Genomic DNA, 20,984 nt, shown 5'->3' with positions numbered 1-20,984 from the left:
ATATACGTGTCTAATATATGTATATATATATATGTCTTGTTTACACATATTTTTATATTTCCTTCACAATCAAAATTATACCATCTATATACACAGTACACAATAATTACCTTGTTTTGGGACAAAACTTACTGTTTTTCTTTTAAATGAAACAGAGGATTTGATGATATAACATATATATATATATATATGTGTGTGTGTGTGTGTGTGTGTGTGTGTGTATGTAGAACATACCCGCACACATGCACATGCACACACACACACACACACACACACACACACACACACACACACACTCATGTAAAGCTTCCAGGCAGAAGGGCAGTTAAAGTAGAGGATTTAGATGATAAAGAACAAAGTATCATATCATATATGTATGAAAAATCCACAGTGAATCCCATTAATTGTACGGTAACTTAAAAAGTTAAAAAATAGGACCACCAAATAAGTTTTGAATGTACATATTTGTCTACACAAAACAAATCTGTTTAAGGTAACTTGTTAAATTATATACCATTTCAGAAAAAATATCCCATTTATTTTCCAAACATAAGTATATAAATATTATACATAAATACCTACATGATTAAAGATAAGCCGGAGAAATGTTCTATTTCCTAAATGGATATTGATCTCATTTTTTAAGTCAGAAAAATGAATAAAAGTAACAGAATTGAGACCTAATTTGTATGAGAGAACTAAAATTCAGTGGTCTATAATTTCTATGAAAGCCTTTCATAATATATACCTTCATTCTTTTCTTTTTTTCTTTTTATTTTTTTATTGGATATTTTTTAATTTACATTTCAAATGTTATCCCCTTTCCCGGTTTCCCATTCATAAACCCCCTATCCCATCCCATCTCCATCCTCCATCTTCTATGAGGGTGTTCCCCCTTTAAACCACCCACCCCTTTCTGTCTGCCCGCCCTGACATTCCCCTGTACTCAGGGGGTGGGAGGTTCCAGCCTTGGCAGGACCAAGGGCTCCTCCTACCATTGGTGCCCAACAAGGCCATCCTCTGCTACATGTGCAGTTGGAGACATGGGTCCCTCCATGTGCAGACTTTGGGTAGTGGTTTAGTCCTTGGGAGCTCTGATTGGTTGGTATTGTTGTTCTTATGGGATTGCAAACCCCTTTAGCTCCTTCAATCCTTTCTCTAACTTGTTTGCACATAATTTTATATTTTCTTCAGGATTAAAATTATGCCACCTATACACATATTATTTCTCTTGTTTTGGCATATTAAGTATTATTAATTAGTTTATATCTTTCTTTTAGATGAGATAGATGATTTTGTGATACAATATATGTCTTAGGTCATAGCAAAGGTCACAAAGAGTTCATTCCTTAAACAATTCTGTAAAATACATGTAAAAAATATAATTTGTGCTTATTGAACAGTAAGCAGATATTCCAAAGATATGTTAAATTGAGAATTTAAAACTTTAACTTTTGCATACATTCTTCTGTGTTAAGCCCTATATATTCTTGAGTCATATTTATTACTACTGTATAAAATGTGAGTCTTAAGTTACAAATTTCTACATGTAGAATCTCCTTCCTATGGACTTACAAGTGACAGTGACAGCACTCCTGGGAGACAAGCTCTCTCCGGGTGGGATTTTGGTCCAGAGAGCTGTGCCACAGGGTTAACTCCTGGGTGCAGATGGAGACCAGAAGGATCCTGTCCCCAGTTGCTCTGTGGTTGCTGAGCCCTGTGGTCTCCTGGCAGGTCCCTCTTTGTTCAGTTCTTGGAGCAAAAATGTTTGTCTCACCCGCAGATTTGGGAGTACAGCTTGTTTCTCTTTTGTGTAGAGGAAGGCTACTGATTTATTTGAGTTAATTTTATACCCAGCCACTTTGCTGAAGGTGTTTATCAGCTTTAGTAGTTCTCTGGTGGAACTTTTGGGATCATTGAAATATACTATCATATCATCTGCAAATAGTGATATTTTGACTTCTTCTTTTCCAATCTGTATCCCCTTGATCTCCTTTTGTTGTCTGGTTGCTCTGGCTAGAACTTCAAGAACTATATTGAATGAGTAGGGAGAAAGTGGGCAGCCTTGTCTAGTCCCTGATTTTAGTGGGATTGCTTCATGTTTCTCTCCGTTTAGTTTAATGTTAGCTACTGGTTTGCTGTATATGGCTTTTACTATGTTTAGGTATGAACTGCATGGTATTGGAACAGAGACAGACAGATAGACCAGTGGAATAGAATTGAAGACCCAGAAATGAACCCACACACCTATGGGCACTTGATTTTTGACAAAGGAGCCAAAACCATCCAATGGAAAAAAGATAGCATTTTCAGCAAATGGTGCTGGTTCAACTGGAGGTCAACATGTAGAAGAATGCTGATCGATCCATGCTTATCACTCTGTACAAAGCTTAAGTCCAAGTGGATCAAGGACCTCCACATCAAACCAGATACACTCAATCTAATAGAAGAAAAAGTGGGGAAGAATCTCGAACACATGGGCAATGGAGAAAATTTCCTGAACAAAACACCAATGGCTTATGCTCTAAGATCAAGAATTGACAAATGGGATCTCATAAAACTGCAAAGCTTCTGTAAGGCAAAGGACACTGTGGTTAGGACAAAATGGCAACCAACAGATTGGGAAAAGATCGTTACCAATCCTACAACAGATAGAGGGCTTATATCCAAAATATACAAAGAACTCAAGAAGTTAGATCGCAGGAAGACAAATAGCCATATTAAAAAATGGAGTTCAGAGCTAAACAAAGAATTCACAGCTGAGAAATGCAGAATGGCTGAGAAACACCTAAAGAAATGTTCAACATCTTTAGTCATAAGGGAAATGCAAATCAAAACAACCCTGAGATTTCACCTCACACCAGTGAGAATGGCTAAGTTCAAAAACTCAGGTGACAGCAAATGCTGGCGAGGATGTGGAGAAAGAGGAACACTCCTCCATTGTTGGTGGGATTGCAGACTGGTACAACCATTCTGAAAAATCAGTCTGGAGGTTCCTCAGAAAATTGGACATTGCACTACCTGAGGAACCAGCTTTACCTCTCTTGGGCATATACCCAAAAGATGCCCCAACATACAACAAAGACACATGCTTCACTATGTTCATAGCAGCCTTATTTATAATAGCCAGAAGCTGGAAAGAACCCAGATGTCCTTCAACAGAGGAATGGATACAGACAATGTGGTACATCTACATAATGGAATATTATTCAGCTATCAAAAACAATAACTTTATGAAATTCGTAGGCAAATGGATGGAACTGGAAAATATCATCCTGAGTGAGGTAACCCAATCACAGAAAAACACACATGGTATGTACTCATTGATAAGTGGTTATTAGCCCAAATGCTTGAATTGCCCTAGATGCACAGAATACATGAAACTCAAGAGGGATGACCAAAATGTGAATCCTTTACTCCTTCTTTAAAAGGGGAACAAGAATACCCTTGGAAGGGAATATGGAGGCAAAGTTTAAAACAGAGGTAGAAGGAACGCCCATTCAGAGCCTGCCCCACATGTGGCCCATACATATACAGCCACCCAATTAGATAAGATGGATGAAGCAAAGAAGTGCAGGCTGACAGGAACCGGATGTAGATCTCTCCTGAGAGACACAGCCAGAATACAGCAAATACATAGGTGAATGCCATCATTAAACCACTGAACTGAGAATGGGACCACCGTTGAAGGAATCAGAGAAAGGACTGAAAGAGCTTGAAGGGGCTCGAGACCCCATATGAACAATAATGCCAACAACCAGAGCTTCCAGGACTAAGCCACTACCCCAAAATTATACATGGACTGACCCTGGGCTCTGACCTCATAGGTAGCAATGAATAGCCTAGTAAGAGCACCAGTGTAAGGGGAAGCCCTTGGTCCTGCCAAGACTGAAACCCCAGTAAACGTGATTGTTGGGGGGAGGGTGGTAGTGGGGGAAGGATGGGGAGGGGAACACCCATATAGAAGGGGGGGTAGGGGAATGCTGGCCCAGAAACCAGGAAAGGGAATAACAATCGAAATGTAAATAAGAAATACTCAAGTTAATAAAGATAAAAAAATAAAAGAATAATTAAAAAAAAAGGAGTATAGCACTCCTGGAGCCAGCTCTCTTCAGCCAGGATTTGGGTAAGGAGAGCTGTGCCACAGGGTTAACTCCAGGGCACAGGTGGAGACCGGAAGCCTCCTTCCTTTCTCTATAATTATTGGCACCTAGCTTATCCTAAACAACAAGTCTTTGGACATTCTATGCCTTTATCACAAATGTAGAGAAGCAGAGCTTCTCTGAAACTAAGTTATTAAATACAACACATCTTTGTTCTCCATATCACATAAAATGAACAACAATTTGCAACATTCCCAGGTACTTCTTCATTCCAGGACCTTAAGCAAACAATTACTGTTTCTTACTAAAAACTACTTTCTAGTTCTAATTTAGATCAAATCCTATCCTAAATTAATTTCGTTTCTATCATAATTCTTTACAACTTAACATGTTTTACAAGAATCATTGCTATTAATCTCTAAGATGAATGGCTCAAATACAAAAATATATAAATCAAGAGTTACCTGAAATATATTGAGTAATTTGATTAAACACAGTTATCCCTTGACTTTTACTATTTTGATATAGTAAGAATACATAAAGAGCTTTTATACAAAGAAAGCTTCCACAACTGAAATTGAACCTGGACATCAGATATAGGCAGCAAGGTAAGCTCCTGAGTGTAATATGGATCTGTGAATTCCCTAATGTATGTGAGTTCATTTTCTTATGACTGAAAACTTCAAAAGATTTCCCTACTCTGTTTTAGACATGACATGATATTTGAAGTGCTTCCTTTATTTCTATAGGTAAAAATGTTTCATACATTTAAAATAATAATAAAAAATAGAAGTTGTTTCCTGTAACACCAATATGATACAGTGAAAAATTTTGGGCTATTCATAACATAAACACACTATGTTTGGTATACTGTCCTTAGAAAGCAAACTAATCAGAATGCCACCCTAGTAGAAACATAATAACTGGGAAATAACAGGTTTATTAGTTAAGTAACATATTATTGTCTCATTCTTAGTCATATTTGTGTCATGACATTACATCTACTTGTACATGAAAAATTAATTTTCAGTAAATCAATGATAAGCTCCAAACAATGGTCTTATGAGAGTCAGAGAGTATGAAAAACTATGAAGTACTCTTTATATCAGGCCTATTTGAATGAAACAGACAATCTAATAGGCTTACACAGTATAATCCTTTGTCTAATACACCAATTGTTTCCTAGAGATAGTCTTTCATTCTAAATGAATGAGATCAGAATGAAAGCCATTCTAGATGAGACCCATAGTTTCTGTGGACAACACATTCTGTTTCTTAGTTATTCAGTGATGAACATGCAGTAGGAAATATTTCATTTTAGTGTCTACGTAGTAAGCATGTATTTCTAACTTCTGAGATCACATTTTTAAATGAAAGACAGACTTTCCATAAAATTAATGGGAATGTAACTATTTCCTGAATTTTAATTTCCAGACAAGAAAACCTTTTATTCTATTAAATAGTATTTGCTTTACTCTCCTTAGAATAGTTATTTTACTGTGACCCAACATTCTACTATACTCATAAGTCTTACAGATAGATAGTGAGACACATACCACAATGAGTAACTGCAAAGCTGCTTATGATTGAAAACAAGAGGAAAGCAAGTTAAATGTTCATAAAGGTTGAATGAATAAGTATAAATTCATTATTTTGGGGTAAATTATATACAAATGTTGATACATTATATAGGTAGATATGAAAATAATGTTGAAAATGGGTATGACAACTAGACATCTAAGTAAAATATCTACATATGTTTTAAATCACAAAGTATATACTGTTTTAGAATCAACACTTATATACCGAAAATAATGTATAACACCTTATGAAATTAATTGTTACAGGATGGAGATGAGAATATTCTTGTGTACAGTCAAGCAAAACTTTAACTGCATTATGGTGCTTCATTTATTTTTAAAGAAACTTAGTTTCTTGGAAAGAATGAAAATTCCTTATAAACAATTCTTTATATTTTCTTAAATTTTAAAAATTTGCATAGCTGATTAAGAACAAGGACATTATGAATTTTGCAGGAAAATGGGTGGAACTAGAAATTATCAACCTGAGTGAGGTAACCCAGTTCCAAAAGGACATGTATTGAATGTATTCACTTATAAGTAAACATTAGCCATGAAGTAGAGGACAGACATGCTATAACCCACAGACCCAAAGAAGCCAAATAACAAGGAAAGCCCAATGGAGGAAGCTTGAATCTTTCTTAAAAGGGGAAACAAAATAGACTTCGGAGGTCAACTGAAGGAGGAAACTAGGTGGAAAAGGGGATGGGTAGGTGAGGGGAAGATCATATGTAAGATGAGCAGGGGAAAGAAAAGGGAGATCAGTGGGGAGGGGGGAGAGCAGTCTCTAGGATGTGCCAGAGACCTGGGATAGGGGAGAAGCCCCACACTGTCTTTGGGGGCAACTCCAACTGAGACTACTAGCAGTGGGCTATATGGATATTGAAGTGGCCACTCCCTGCAGCCAGGCAGGATTCCCAGTGGAGGGATAAGGAAAGCAAACAACCAACAAAACCTCCAAACCAAAATGTGATCTGCCTACAAGATGTGTAGGCACAATATTAGAACAGAGACTAAGGGAAGAGTCATCTAATAACTGCCCCAACTTGAGACCCATCCCATGGGCAAGAACCAATCCCTGACACTATTAATGATACTCTGTTATGCTTGTAGAAAGGAACCTAGTATAAATGTCCCAGCACATTAGATGGAGCTTTGGGAGTCTCATGGAAAAGTTTCATAAATATGAAAGACAATCATACAATAGTGAAATAATATGCTATAAAATGGACTATCTGCACTTCTTTATGGAGACTGAATAAATATAAATTCAAATATGCTCCTCAATGTTACTAATTTTATTCACTTTAATTCAATAAATGTAGACCTGTTATTTGCATATATATTATTAATAGTCTGTTCTTTCTGATTAAAACCTTTACAGTACTTTTTAGAAGGCCTTCTCTGGAGAAGGCCTCTTTAGACATTAATTCTTTGTTGAAATAAACTCAACGGATATGTCTACCTTTTCTAATGAACCACATATTTATGTCATATGGTTCTTACTTTTCTTTATATGTATCATTCCTAATGATGGGTAACTGTTAATTTGAAGCTGCAAAGGTTATTATGATTTCTCAAATTTTCTAATTTAAGATTTCTAATACTATCATATCTCATCTTAAAAATAAAACTATCAAAAATTTCCAAACTGCTGCAGACAAAATCAGAACCAATGTAAGTTAAATAAACTGTTGAAGATTATAAACTATGTACCAAGTGAGGCTTATCTCTGAATGAATGATTCCAAATGGCTGTCTCTTCAATAGCCTTCAAAGTGAAAAGAAGTTAGAATAAATTCAAAATCCATTTCCTAGGTAGGGGAGATGGCTTGACGGATAATATGCGTGCTCTGCAAGCCTGGGAATTGAAGTCTAGATCCACTGAATCCAAATACAAGCTATACAAACATGGTAGCCACTGGTAATCCCAGCATGCAGGAAGCAAAAACAAAAGCTCTCTGGGGAAAGCTCGCTACCTAGACTAACAGGAATTAGTGAGAACTGGTGGTTTAGGATTAAATTCTGTCTCTAAAAAAATTAAGAGTAAAGGCACTGAAGACCAGCTTTTGGCCTCCACAGTACACATTCACATACAGGTGCATGTACACCCATCAAAACACAAACACACACACACACACACATACACACACACACGTGAATTAGAATTATATATATATATACATGAATTAGAATTATATATATATATACACACACACACACATATATATATGTAAAATTTTAAAAGCTAGACATGGTGATATTACTTTGTTCTTACTGTAATATGTATGAGCAAAATCAGTATGACATGTTTCTCTTGCTATTACTGTTGTCATTATATTAATATATTAATATATAGGCAATTATTATACAATTGTAAAGTTTGACTAATAACTCTAGAACTGGGAGTAATTTTGTCCCTCAAGGAATATTTGCTGATATCTGGAGACAAATTTTGGTTATTATAACTTGGAGAGAAGGGTGCAAATTGAGACCAGAAATAAGTATCCAGCATCAAATACCTAGGCACCATCTTAGAAACCTTTACCCAGAGATAAAATGTGTGGATCTATTAGAACCATGCAGCACTTCTCTTGCCTCTGTCTCCTAAGTGCTAAGTTTCTAGGTCTGTGACAGCACACATGACCATATTGCTTATGTTTAAATATTTTTCATCTGGTCTTCTGATCTTTATGACTCAAATATTTATTAAGAGTTTTAGATATTGCTCTAATCAATTTACCAGATCAAATAGTAAGAAACATGTGAATGACTTTGATAGAGTTCTAATTGGAGAATTAGTCTAGGATAAAGAATTGTATAGTCATAACAAGTATTAAAGAAATTAATTAACTATAGGTAAATGTACAGATTCAATGCCTACTAAAATGGAATATAAGAATTCGAGACAGTTTTTTAAAAGAGCTATCTTTTCCTTACTTTGTCTTCGTCCACACTTCTCAAAAAAAATCTCTTTTTACTTCTCCACTTAACAATTTTCTTCAAACAGTGCCTGTATGATAAAATAATAAAGAAAAGAGTTTATTTAATAATGGGTTTCTCTGCACATTTATTCTCATATTGAAGAATTTTTCAATCATGCAATTTCCAAAATTAATGTGGAATCATTCTAAAGTATAAAGTATCTCTAATAACAGCAAATGCTTTATTCTTCCTTATCATCTTTTAAGAATCAATCAAATCTTTTAGTAGTAAAGTGTAATTTTATTTTGATTATTCAAGTATTCAAAAGGTCTTCTGACAGGGAAATTTTTAAGTCTTGATTGCTCTGCGAGAATTAGAGGTTACTATAAATATTCTTCTGATAATATATAGATATAACCATCAACTATCACCCTTTCTTATTTAATAAGAATGAAATCTTAACACAAAGAATAAATATCTATATATTATTAATGATCAAATGTTTATTTTTCTCTTTAAAGTCATGTGAATCTTGCAATCAACTTTTCATCTGGTTTCCTGGATCCATTTCTCATTTTCTAAACATAAACTGAATGATTTTTAGGTCACCTATGTCAACCAATCAGACCTAATCCTTTTGTTTGTCTTAGTTTTGTTAATTTTATTTATTTCAGGGGAATACTTTTAAATCACCATGCTATGTGCCTCTGGCAGACATAGACCTTCTTTTGTAGACCAAGATGACCTCAATAGCAATACCTCTCTTACCTCTGACTGCTGAGTGCTAGGTTTCTAGGCCTGTGACACCACATCTGACCATATTGCTTCTGTTTAAACTATTTTTCATCTGGACCTCTATTTGCCTTAGCAAATGAGCTTTATCTCTTCAGTAGCTCTAATCTTTTTCATCAGCTACTTGAATAGTTCTTTGCTAGTACAATTTGCAAATGAAATCTGAAATGGCAGAACAAAACGTTTTTCTATTATGAACTAGAAAGCTTCTCACTTTATACTTCTCTAGCATTTTTAGAACTGAACTTATTTCTCTACAGAGAAACTGGAAAGGCTGTACACCAGTTAAGACAATTTGTTTCTCTTATAAAATGAGTACCTAACATAGAAAAGGCAAGCAACAGAAGAGATCTCACTTGTGATTACTCCTGAACAGCCAACCTGTTGTACATTTAAAAAAAATGCATTAGAAACCTAGGAGACCAATTTGTTCAAAACTTGCTTAAGCAAATCATCTTTTAAAAGCTTTGGTTGTTGTTCTTGCTATTTTTAATCATTATTTTCTTATTGGTAAAGATGTCAACGATACCTGTCCAGGTTACTACAGAATACGAACTGTCAAATGAAGTAATTATGAGATCCTTTATAAACCGTTAAATTCCATCTAAACTAAAGTATTAATTCAATAAAGAATTTATGATTATACATTTGAATATTCATTTCCACTATGTGATATAGGTAAAATGTAGACTTTTCGGTTCATCTCCAATTTATTCTATCATAATGTATAGAAGTTCAGATTATCCACCTGATATAACAACAACAGGAAAATCTGAGAAAAATTATACACTATTCCCATTCTTAGTGCATTCCTATTCTTTCCTGCAATGGGGCTTAGTTGCAATGAACCATTACAATTTCTAGTCACTTCAGTAAATTTTGCTAAAAAGTCTCAAAAACATTGTCACAAAGCAGTCAAATCAAATATTAATATTTTAGTGTTTAGGAAACAAAGATTATTTTATAAATATTTTCACTTAATATTCTTATTCATATAACTGATTCAATTATAAAACTGACCATGATTAATGTAGAAAACACCTCAACTTGCATAGGAATTATTATTACAACTTCCCATATTATCTTTGTTTATGCCAAGTTTGCACACATGTAATAGGTACTAAATTATGTTGACATAAATTAACTCATTCTATCTCCATTATTTCAGCAAAAAGTCATAGAAATTACAGTGCCTCCTTTCAAGTACAAGCAGATGAAATTAAACATATTTACTTATCTACATGTAACTTATGATGCTATATATCATAGTTAGCCTGACACCCAAACAAGCTGTGCGTGACCATAGTAAAAGGAAACATTGTACTTGATGAGATAGGGTAGTAGGTTTTGCTACCCCCAGTAGCAATGCAGAAACATAAGCAAAAACAAACAAACAAAAAGCAAGATCATTCAAAACAAATGAAATATGAATACAATAAAAATGAGTAAGTAAATTTTCCAAAGTTTACAAAGTTATTTCTTACAGACACCACTGGGCATTTTGAAAGGTACCTTTTATCAAACTATCAAAATATATGTGGAATGAACAATCATGAAATTATATCAACATAGAAACAACCTAAATAGCCATCATCAGGAAGATGGATAAATTAGTATAAATGCATACAGTAAAATACTTAGAGCAGAAAAATAAATCCATCACTACTACATATTAGAACATAATTGAGGAACTTTATGATGGCTTACAAAATAAGACAGGAGCACAAAGCAGTATGATTTAATTTATGTAAGAAATGTCAAAAGCAGGCTACCCTAAGAAATATATTGATTGAGAATGCAAGGGATAAAAACCCCTATAACAAGGGAAAAGTAGGACTGAAAGGAGAGGACAGAGGATGTAAAGTGAATAAAAAATAAATTATTGGAAAAAAGTTAAAAAATAAAAAAACAGGGAAATTATACATGAACTCAAACAAGGGAATGCTTTTGAAAAGAGGATTGAAGGATTGGAATTAGAAAAGTGTAGTAATTACACAGTGGTGACCTTATAGAACATGCTGTTTTGGTCCTTGAGTTGGGTGACAGGTAACAAATGAATTATTTTATATATCATACACAGAAAATTGTTGGTGCATATATTTTACAGATACCTTTTTAATATGTATCAAACACAATACAGTTCAAGCTATAGTCTATTTTCTATATTTTTTCTAATAAGCTTTATGAGCCTAACAACCATTTATTTCAAAAGCAGCTGTTCTAAATAAATACACATAAACTTTAAGCAGTTTAATTTCTGTGGCCAAGTTAAATTTCTTTCTAACACTCACTTTACAAACAGATATCATGAGGGTAACTTTGGGATTTAAAACATCAAAGACCTCATAAAGTTAAAAAAAAAAAGCTATGTGTTTAGTACAGACTATAAGGTTTTTTTTTTTACTCCAGACAGACAGCAACAGCAAATACTCTCTACAAACAAATATTTCTTTTTACAAAATGATCTTATACCAAGAAGATGCTTCTTGAAAAATTCTATAGTTTGAAAAATATTTTTAAAATGTAAGTTTTTTTATAGATTGCACACATATAACTCTAACAATAGCTTTTTAAAAACTCATATATGTTTAAGTTTTGGTAGATTGTTCTAGTATTTATGGTTTTGCTGAAGGAATGATATTAAAAATAGTATGCTAAGGGAAAGTCTTTCAAAACGTATCTTTATTTTTAACCCCCAAAGTTAAGTTTTCCAGCAATGAACTGTTTAAGGCACACAGAGAACTGATGAAATTTCCAAAGCTTTCAGTTTCATAAGTCTTGTTCTCCAACTATAAAGAGAGATGCAAACCTAAAAATAACCTTTAAACGGTTCTGCCTATTGAAATGATTTCTAGACTGTACTTTCCCAGAACTTTGTATTGAGGCAGGGTTCTCCTTTTTTTTTTTTTTTTTTTTTTTTTTTTTTTTTAAAGAAGCACGGACAGTTCGAAAACAGTCTAAAGCTTATGACCAACTATCATTAACAAAAACTAATAAAATATTCACTTTTAGAGCCAGTTTTGTTTAAAAGGAAATTATCCTAAGGATACAAAGTGGATGGCACTGTACATATATTTCAACAGGTTGAATTTAAAAAATGAGGTAAATGACAAAACTTTTGAGTTTAGCAATTATGATAATTAAACTAACTTTCAGAGTACTATCATAGTACATATATTTTCTATGACACTGAAATTGACAAGCCACAAATATCCTTAAAATTCACTCTTTTCCTAAGTCCAGAGAATGCATCTAATAAATTCATCTCTGGACATTACCGAAAGTCGAAGGAACGTAAAACACGCCAAGCACTATCTACTGCCACCCCCACGATCCGCTCCTACCCATTATAGAGATTTTACATTAATTTTATACCATACATCACCTATGCTAAAGGAAAATAAAAATAACCCAACTAATATGAGAAGGAACTTCATAGCAACATTATCTCTCAAGTAAAGCCTGACTTTTCCCCTCTTTCCCTTCAACCCTACAACTCTAAGGCTCAAGATCCTTTCAAAAAACTCAACATTACCACCCACACTAACTCCTCGAGCCGTTCTTTTACACTGTCAGAATTTTTAAAAAGTACTTTAAAAGTCCTATACCTTTGTCTTCATCCTTTAAGACTTAAGCTCTGAGAGAAAGGGATGAGGGACGCCCAGGACAGTGTGAAATCTGAGGGACGAGGTGGGGCGGAAGGCTAAGCGGCGTCCGGGTTGACAAAAGAAAGAACTAGAAGTCTGGTGGGATGCCGGACCAGGTTGAGCGCAGTTATCCTGAGCGCACGTGAAGCATCTGAGGGGGAGGGACCTAAGCTTCAGTTCTCGGACTCCACCGCCCCCAAGCGACCAGAGCCTTCCTAACCATAGCTACTCACTGCAGCCATGTTAGCGTCGTCCCAGTCCCGCCTCTCAGGCTCGTGGGACTCCACCCACCACGGGGTTCCAAACCGAAACAGGAAGTGGGCTAGGATCCCTCGAAACCAGCATCAACTGCTATCTTCTGCGCGTCCGAGCGACCCACGACCCGCGACTCGCGGGTGCCCGACCCCTGTCCTGAGTGTTACCGGCCCCTCCCCTTCCTCCCACCCGGTGAACTGGAGAGATCATGTCGAACATGGAGAGTATCCTTTCCGTCGGTCAAGGTGCTACCCGGGCCTTGGGGGCCGGGGGAGGGCGAAGGCAGGGGGCCGGGGACACGCCCAGGAGCTTGACCTTTTGGTCCCGCACGTGGGGCGAGGGCGCTGTGGCACCGATGGGTAGGCTCCAGCCGCCTGGGGTTGGCTTTTTTTTTTCTCCTCCTCGCCTCCACCGCCGCCGCCGCCACCGCCACCGCCGCCGCCGCCGCCGCCGCCGCCGCCGCCGCCGCCGCCATCCTCGAATGTGGGGAGGGTCAGAGCAGCCTGTGGACAGACGGAGATAATTGAACCCGTACCGCCTCTTGCTGAGAATTTCTGACACCTGCCATATCAGTCAATTTTGGCCTCTTTGAAATTGACAGGGAATGGTGTCAGAACCGAGGGGAGGCGACTGGAGTTTGCCTATGGCTCAGGGAGATGTAGGTTCTCAATGCGTACGTGGCCAAACAGCTTTTGGCAAACTGCCCTTTAATGACTGCAGGTGACTGGTGATGAGGTTGAGCGATTGCTAGGAACCCTCCGAACTAACTGTGCTTTCTATCTGTTCCCGCTGTATGTTAATTTAACACTTGAGGAAACTCAGGTTATTCTTGAAGCCGTGAAGTCCAACCAAACCTGTGTGGCCACTTAGGCAGTTAGTAGGGGCTAAGAATAAAGCTGCCTGGTGACGTCATGAACACAGGTTTTTTTTTTTTTTTTTCACTACTATAATTCCATCACAGCAGCTCCATGTTGTTGTAATTTTTACTTCTTCCAGAGGTTGGCTTTAGAGAAAAGAGAATAAATTGATTTTTTTTCTTCCACTCCAAGCTAGCAAAAAGATAAACCGGGGGTAATGGTAATGGTTCTGTTAGAAGCTCGTTTGGCACTATTAGTTTATAAGCCTGAAATTCAGGTAAATTTTTTGATGGGTTAAATTCTATGTCAGACAGAAAATCTTGCTAATGTAACTTATATGGCACTAGCCAAGATAAGCTGAAAATTAAAATGCTAGTATCGGGGAAGGGTGCAACTCATGAAAAGATGACCAAGAAAGACCCAAGTTTCTACTACATGTAAAAGAATAGTCAATAGTTTAGTGAGTGTGTGTGTGTGTGTGTGTGTGTGTATATGTATATATATATATATATATATACACACACACACATATATATATGGATTATAGTAGCATAAAGTGAAGAGCACTGAACTCTGAGTCAAAAGATCAGTTTTATTTCCCAAGTCCCTTAAAACAACAATCTTCTGAATTAAGGCATGACATTCATCCCCTGCCATCCACTTGGCTCATTTGGGAGGCATGATTATCTAACCTTTCAACCCTAGAAAAGTATTTTTAATGTAAAAGGAAATGGTAGTGCCTTCCAAACTTTTGAACATACTCTGAAGTATGAGAGATTTGAATACCTTAAAACTTATTAGCTCCTTTCCTAGAAAGTTTGAAAGGATTAGAAGCAGTAGCTCTGGAAGTTTTTATTTCTTGTTCTGAAAATATAGAGGCAGGTTACTTTTACTTTGTCTAGCCTGCCTTGTATTCCCAATAGGAAAATATGTGGTTACTATTTTTTCAATAAAAAGTATAAACATGCTCATTTTTTTTAACTCACAGAGTCCAATTAGTGCTGTTCCTATTTATATGGCTGTGGCCTCAACCACTCAGGCATGGGCAACCTAGCAGTAACAACCATTGAAAGAAAAGTGATTCCCCCAACTCCAATAGCCTCAACTACCAGTACCTCCTAGAGGTGGGGCCTCAGTAGTTCCTCTCCTATCAGTACCTGTTTTTTAATGGGCTTGAACTTTTGTAGATATTGTACAGGCTTCTGGGTGCTCTTGTGTATGTACAGCAGTCAAGTCAGGTCTAGAAAACTGTGTTGTATAATACTTCTAAAAAAATCAGTATAAGTAACTTCTGTACCTAATAACAGTAAACTGCTCTTTAGTCTGTTATGTACAGTAGTAAGGTTTAATTTGATCCAAACCATATGAATACTCATCTTGGTTCATTTTTGTGTAAACTAGGCCTCCCCTACACACACACAAAATATAGAGGTAGGAAATAATATGAACTCAGACTACCTTCCATAAATAACCTGAAGTAAAATTTGAAGAACACCTTACCCTTTTATAAAATGTAAAATTCTCATTGTACTGTAGGAAGATTGGCTGTGATTAAATAATTTAGTTGCCCTTGTAACTTTTCCGTCTTTGTTAAGTATATTAATCTACTCTTTGTACAATGGTAAAGCTCACTTTAAATTTTTAATTAAAGCCAGATTTAATTTCTGTGACATGCATGCATAGGTTTTAGTGTTAGGTTAATTAAAGGAATGAAAAATTAGTAGATAGATAATTAAGGGCTACCCCTGTGGCCCATTCTGCCGCACCTCCCTTATTACGGCACCTATAAGTCATTTTACTAATGAAATTCAAGTGTGATTCATTAACAGGAACTTTGTTTCCTAGTTTAAACTGATAGCCTTCCCTTCTGTAGTCTAGGAATCTTAGGACTAGTGTTAGTGTTTTCTACCAGTTACTCCTGTTCCTTTCTGCATCCTTTTACCCTTTCTTTAAGCATCTCTACCCTTGGAAGGAACATTACTTAACTCTTTCTTTAGACTATGAATTCGTGGGGAATGGGACCATTTATCCTCATATGCTCATTTGCATACACAACACTGGTCCCATTGTAGACAAAGAATGAGCAAATGACTTTCTGTTAGTAGTTAATTATTAGTATACTTGAATTGGCATCTTTATTATAGACCAAATCGTGTAGTAGATACATGAAATTAAACACACTACGTCCATCTTTTAGCAGCTTTTGATCTGGGACCAGAGGTCACACATAATGAGAACCTAAATACCAATGCAAAGTAACTCCTAATTCAGATGAATGCTAATGTGTGGACTTAGTAAAGGCTTTAAGATTGTTGTTTTAAGAATCACAGTTTTGAATTTTACTATGTGTATTTTTCTGGACACATTACCTGTTGCTATAATATTTTTAGGCATTCTGACTTGAGGGAGGTTACAGACCAATGAAGTAGATAATAAGTACTGAACATACTCTTAAGTTCAAAAAGGGAATGAAGGACTGGTATCACCTGGGGCTGTATTGCACACAGAAATAGCTAGCTCCTTAACAATAGCTGTTAGTCATTACAGATCTTATGAATCACTTTAAATCTTAAAGCAAGACAACTCATATTATCAGGATCAGACTTGCCAGCATTGATATACAATGTTGTGTTTTTATCAAGACACCGTCAACATAAACAACTACCCTCGCTCCAAAGCGAATGACATAATTTAATTCTGAAGCCAAGTATGATTAACCATGGCTTAGGAACATAGATTCACATTACCCCAAACTGCTAATACTTTAGTGGATTTTTTATAGCAACAGAAGAAAGTTATACATCAGGGCTCTTTTGCTCATTGGAGACATCAGATAGGAGGGTACAGCACAGTAGAAAAATCTCAGCTATAACCCTCATGTCTATCTGAGAACACTTTTAGCTTTTTGGTTGGTGAAAGCTGCTGGTATGTTAATACATTTCAAAAGGTTTTATCTGTTAGTCACAGGATGTTAGGCCAGACAGAGGTGGGCAAGGAATGGCTGTTAAGGGGACTAAAGATAGCCCAAGACATATTGTAGTTAGGCCCTGGACCTGTAAAATTCCAAGCTCTCCAGTCATGGAAAGTCTAATCAGTTAAGTCAGCCTTGCTGAAGTTCAGTAAATGGTGTAGTCTCTTTACTGCTTTAGTTCCCAGTGTTTACAGTATTTCACATTTACCCATTACGTTGGTCCCCTGCCAGTGCATATGTAATTTATGGCTTGTAAAATCAACAGAATGCTGTCTTTTACAAGAAGTATGAAATGTAGTTTTGAGGTCCTTCTTTCCGTACCATATGAAGACCAATTCTGAGATTCCCTGACCTAAGAGATAAGCTGCATTTGAGTACCTCTTTGTTTCTGTATTCCTTTGTTACTACATACATATCCGGCCCTAGCAGTTCTCAACCTGTGGGTCGTGAACCCTTTCAGTGGTGTTGAAGGAACCTTTCACAGGGGTCACATATCAGGTATCCTGCTTGTCGATATAGTTCAAAACAGTAGCACAATTACAGTTCTGAAGTAGCAACAAAAATAATTTTATGGTTGGGAGTCACCACTCCATGAACTATATATTAAAGGGTCACAGCATTAGGAAGGATGAGAACCAATGATCAATAGGTTTGTGTTTTAAATTAGTAAACTTATCTCTAAAGTTGCTTTTAGTTTAGATGATCTTGAGTCTGATTCTTTTGCTCTCAAATTTACCTCCCTACACACAGTATTAACTAACGTACTGAAAGCTTATAAAGCCGGAAAGTTGGAAGCATAATGCCATTTATCAAATACATAGACAGTCTCTCATACTGGTACCACTGTTTTATGCTAGAACAACTATTAGTGGAGCACTTTCTTAAAAAGAAATGTATTTGTAAATAAGAATTTATTTGTAATGACTTGAATATGTTTGTATGTGTATTTGTGTCTGGGTATGGTCACATGAATGCAGGTACTCACAGAGGCCAAAGGAAAGTCAGATCCTCTGAAAATGGAGTTAGCGTGGTTGTGAGCTAGCTGACAGAGGTGCTGGGAACTGAACTTTGGTCTGCTGCAGGACAGGCAAAATGCTAATAACCACTGAGCCATCTCTAAAAGAGTGCCCAGCCCCTCTGCCTGAAACTCTTGTTTTCTTCCTCTTCTTACCTGTATGTTTTCAACCTCTACTCTTGTTCATCAAGAGAATTATATAACCTGGTTGGTAGCATTTGTAATAGAATAGCTTCTGAACTTCTGAATTTAGAAAACTTACTATAAGTTTAAATAATAAACTCTCACAAATTTTTCATAGCAAGTCGAATTCTACTTTAAACTAAAGCTTCTTTATTCATATACAGTGAATTCTTTCAATCTTAGTGATTTTTGAAAAGCTATAAAACGGAAATGCAATATAATAGCATATGATTGTTTTATGTAATGTTTTCGAGACAAACTTCTGTATTGATATAGATTTCTCAATTAAAATAGGTGCCTTAGTAAATAATAATTTATTAAATAAATACTCTATGCCAAAAAATCACTTTTAATTCTAAATTCTTTTTTTAAGTCCTATAATGTCCTGTTTAAAGTCTTTCCCTCTTGAGAAAGTTTAGAAAAAGAGTAGAACATTCCTGAGAGACTTCTACTTGGCTTAAGAAAGACTGTAAAACATTATCAATTAAATTCTTCTTTTCCTTTACTATGGATGCTACTATTTAAAAGTTGACAGTTATGACTTAAGTGCATTCTTTATATATTATATCAGACATGTATACTCTTAAAGCATATTGATATCTTTCATGTTTTCAGTGGTATATATAGTTCTATTACTGTTTTAAAAATATTAGTTATCACTGTATAAATATACATCTTCATTCCCATATAGCTATCCACTATATTAACACACCAACAATTTATTTTTCATTATTTTAGTGATGGCATTAAGATTAGCTCTCATATCATTATAAGAAATAGGACTACAATCAGGTTTTGAACATATGTTCTGTGCGTATTGGCAAAAATTGTGTGATACATTACTAGGAATAGGAATGTTGTATTGAAGAATACATGCATTTAAATTTTCTTTGAATACATTTGTATTATCTAAAAATCATGTTGATTTGATTATTTCTTTTGTAACCAGTACTTTTCATTCCTTTCTTGTTGTATACATACAAATACTCCAGAATAGTGTTATAATTTAAGAACAAATAGAACAAGGTCACTTTTCCCCCTGATTTTAATAATTCTAACTATTCATGATAAGTCTGATGCTTGTAATAGATTTTTTGTTAGATGCATTTTATTTTTCTGATTTCATTAGGAGTATTCATCTTAGTGTGATTGGATTGCCAGTTGAATGTTGGGTCTTCATGGTCCTTCTTTGCATATGCAGATTTTTACTCAAGATTTTCTTAATACATGAATGTGAATAAAATGTATGTATAATAGATTTAGTGTTTTATAATGTTAAGCCGTCTTTGGATTCTGAAGGTAAACTTACCACGATTATAAAGCATCGATAATAAATTGCCCATCTATAATGATTTTCAGTTTTGTTTTTAATATTTTTACATCTTTGCTAATGAGTAAATATGGCCTTTAATTAAAGTTTTGTTTCCAAGTTTAAAAAGTGTTCTTTCTTTTCTTTAATCCTTCAGAAAGTTTGTGTATGGTAAGAACTACCATTTTCTTAAATTCTTGACAAAATTCACCAATAATATGATCAAGTCTGTTCTTGTGACTCTATTAAATGTTAAAATATTTTAATGCTTTGCATCAGAAATTCTGAATTATTTGGGCCTTTTTTAGTTAATTTCTGCCATTAATTTAGTACCCTTTTTATATAATGCTTAATCCCCTAATGTAAAATTTTGAAGTATCGTCATCCATAGTTCTATTTCTCTTTTTATTCTATTCATGGCTCTTTTTGCTCGATCAGTTACTACACAACAATACCATGTCAGATTTAACAGAGTTCAGCTTGGGACATTTTGATCACCTTGCCTATTATATTCTTGGTTTTTGTTATTATTTTCCCCTCTTATTTTTTTGCCCTATTTATGGAGTTTAGGAACTTATCTTTTTCCTGATTTTATGTGGTAAATATTTACATCATTTTTAGTCTTTCTCTAAAATGTGAGGCAGGAAGGCTGGAAAGTCCCAATTAGCCAAGTACCACAAGATTCCTTTCAGTTACTCCATTCACACTCAGTGCTAAACAGAGAAGACAGCTTTCCTCATTTTTTTCTTTAATTAGACATAGACACCTTTTAAAGATTTCAAACACAAATTCTTAATTTTTTATCTTACCTTTAGTTTCTTTGAGAAAAGTATGAAGAAAGCAAATCTATTAACTACTGAGTTGTGTTCAATTGACAAATTTTTTGAAATGTATTTCAGTTTATGGCCTAATGAATAAGTTTTCTTATGTCTAATTAATATGCTTGCAGATGTATAGTCTCACATTATTGGAGCAAGATTAGCTCTGTTCTCCATGCCTTTTTCTAAAAGTTCTTTTTTAAAAAGCAAAGATTAGTGTAAAAAGTAATGTATTTCATTTTACTGTATCAATTTATCATTGTACATTACTTTCCCATTAGTCTCTCTTGTCTCCTTCCTCCTCCTCCTCCTGGCTTCCTTTCCTCCCCTTCTGTTTTCATTTATTATTTTTATATGGTTAAAGACAGATTACATATATACAATATTTACATTTTAAATTCTCCTTTTTAGTCCATTTTCTCCCTATAAATAGTTCCTTTTTACCTTTCATGTAATCTGTTTATGTGTGTACTTGTGTGTGTATTAGATGTATATGTATACATGTGTATATATATATGTATGTATGTATG

General features: G+C 35.2%; 2 protein-coding genes across 2 annotated transcripts in view; one reads left to right on the top strand and one right to left on the bottom strand.

Moving 5' to 3' along the window:
* Tent5d (terminal nucleotidyltransferase 5D) overlaps positions 1-13,299 on the bottom strand; it is a 67,769-nt gene extending 54,470 nt beyond the window's left edge. The window contains 2 exon segments of the mRNA NM_001433958.1: positions 8,623-8,695; positions 13,008-13,299. The gene's annotated coding sequence lies outside the window, so the exon portion shown is untranslated.
* A 50-nt stretch (positions 13,300-13,349) lies between these two features.
* Positions 13,350-20,984, top strand: part of Chmp1b2 (charged multivesicular body protein 1B2) — a 44,028-nt gene continuing 36,393 nt past the window's right edge. The window contains exon 1 of the mRNA NM_001134589.1: positions 13,350-13,525. Coding sequence (NP_001128061.1) covers positions 13,510-13,525 — 16 coding nt within the window. The 5' untranslated portion in view covers positions 13,350-13,509. The remainder of the gene's footprint in view (positions 13,526-20,984) is intronic.

This window comes from Rattus norvegicus, chromosome X (genome assembly GCF_021556685.1).
Source record: "Rattus norvegicus strain SHRSP/BbbUtx chromosome X, alternate assembly SHRSP_T2T, whole genome shotgun sequence".
NCBI lineage: Eukaryota > Metazoa > Chordata > Mammalia > Rodentia > Muridae > Rattus > Rattus norvegicus.
The sequence above is the reverse complement of the archived record's forward strand: the minus strand, read 5'-3'. Positions and strand labels throughout refer to the sequence as shown.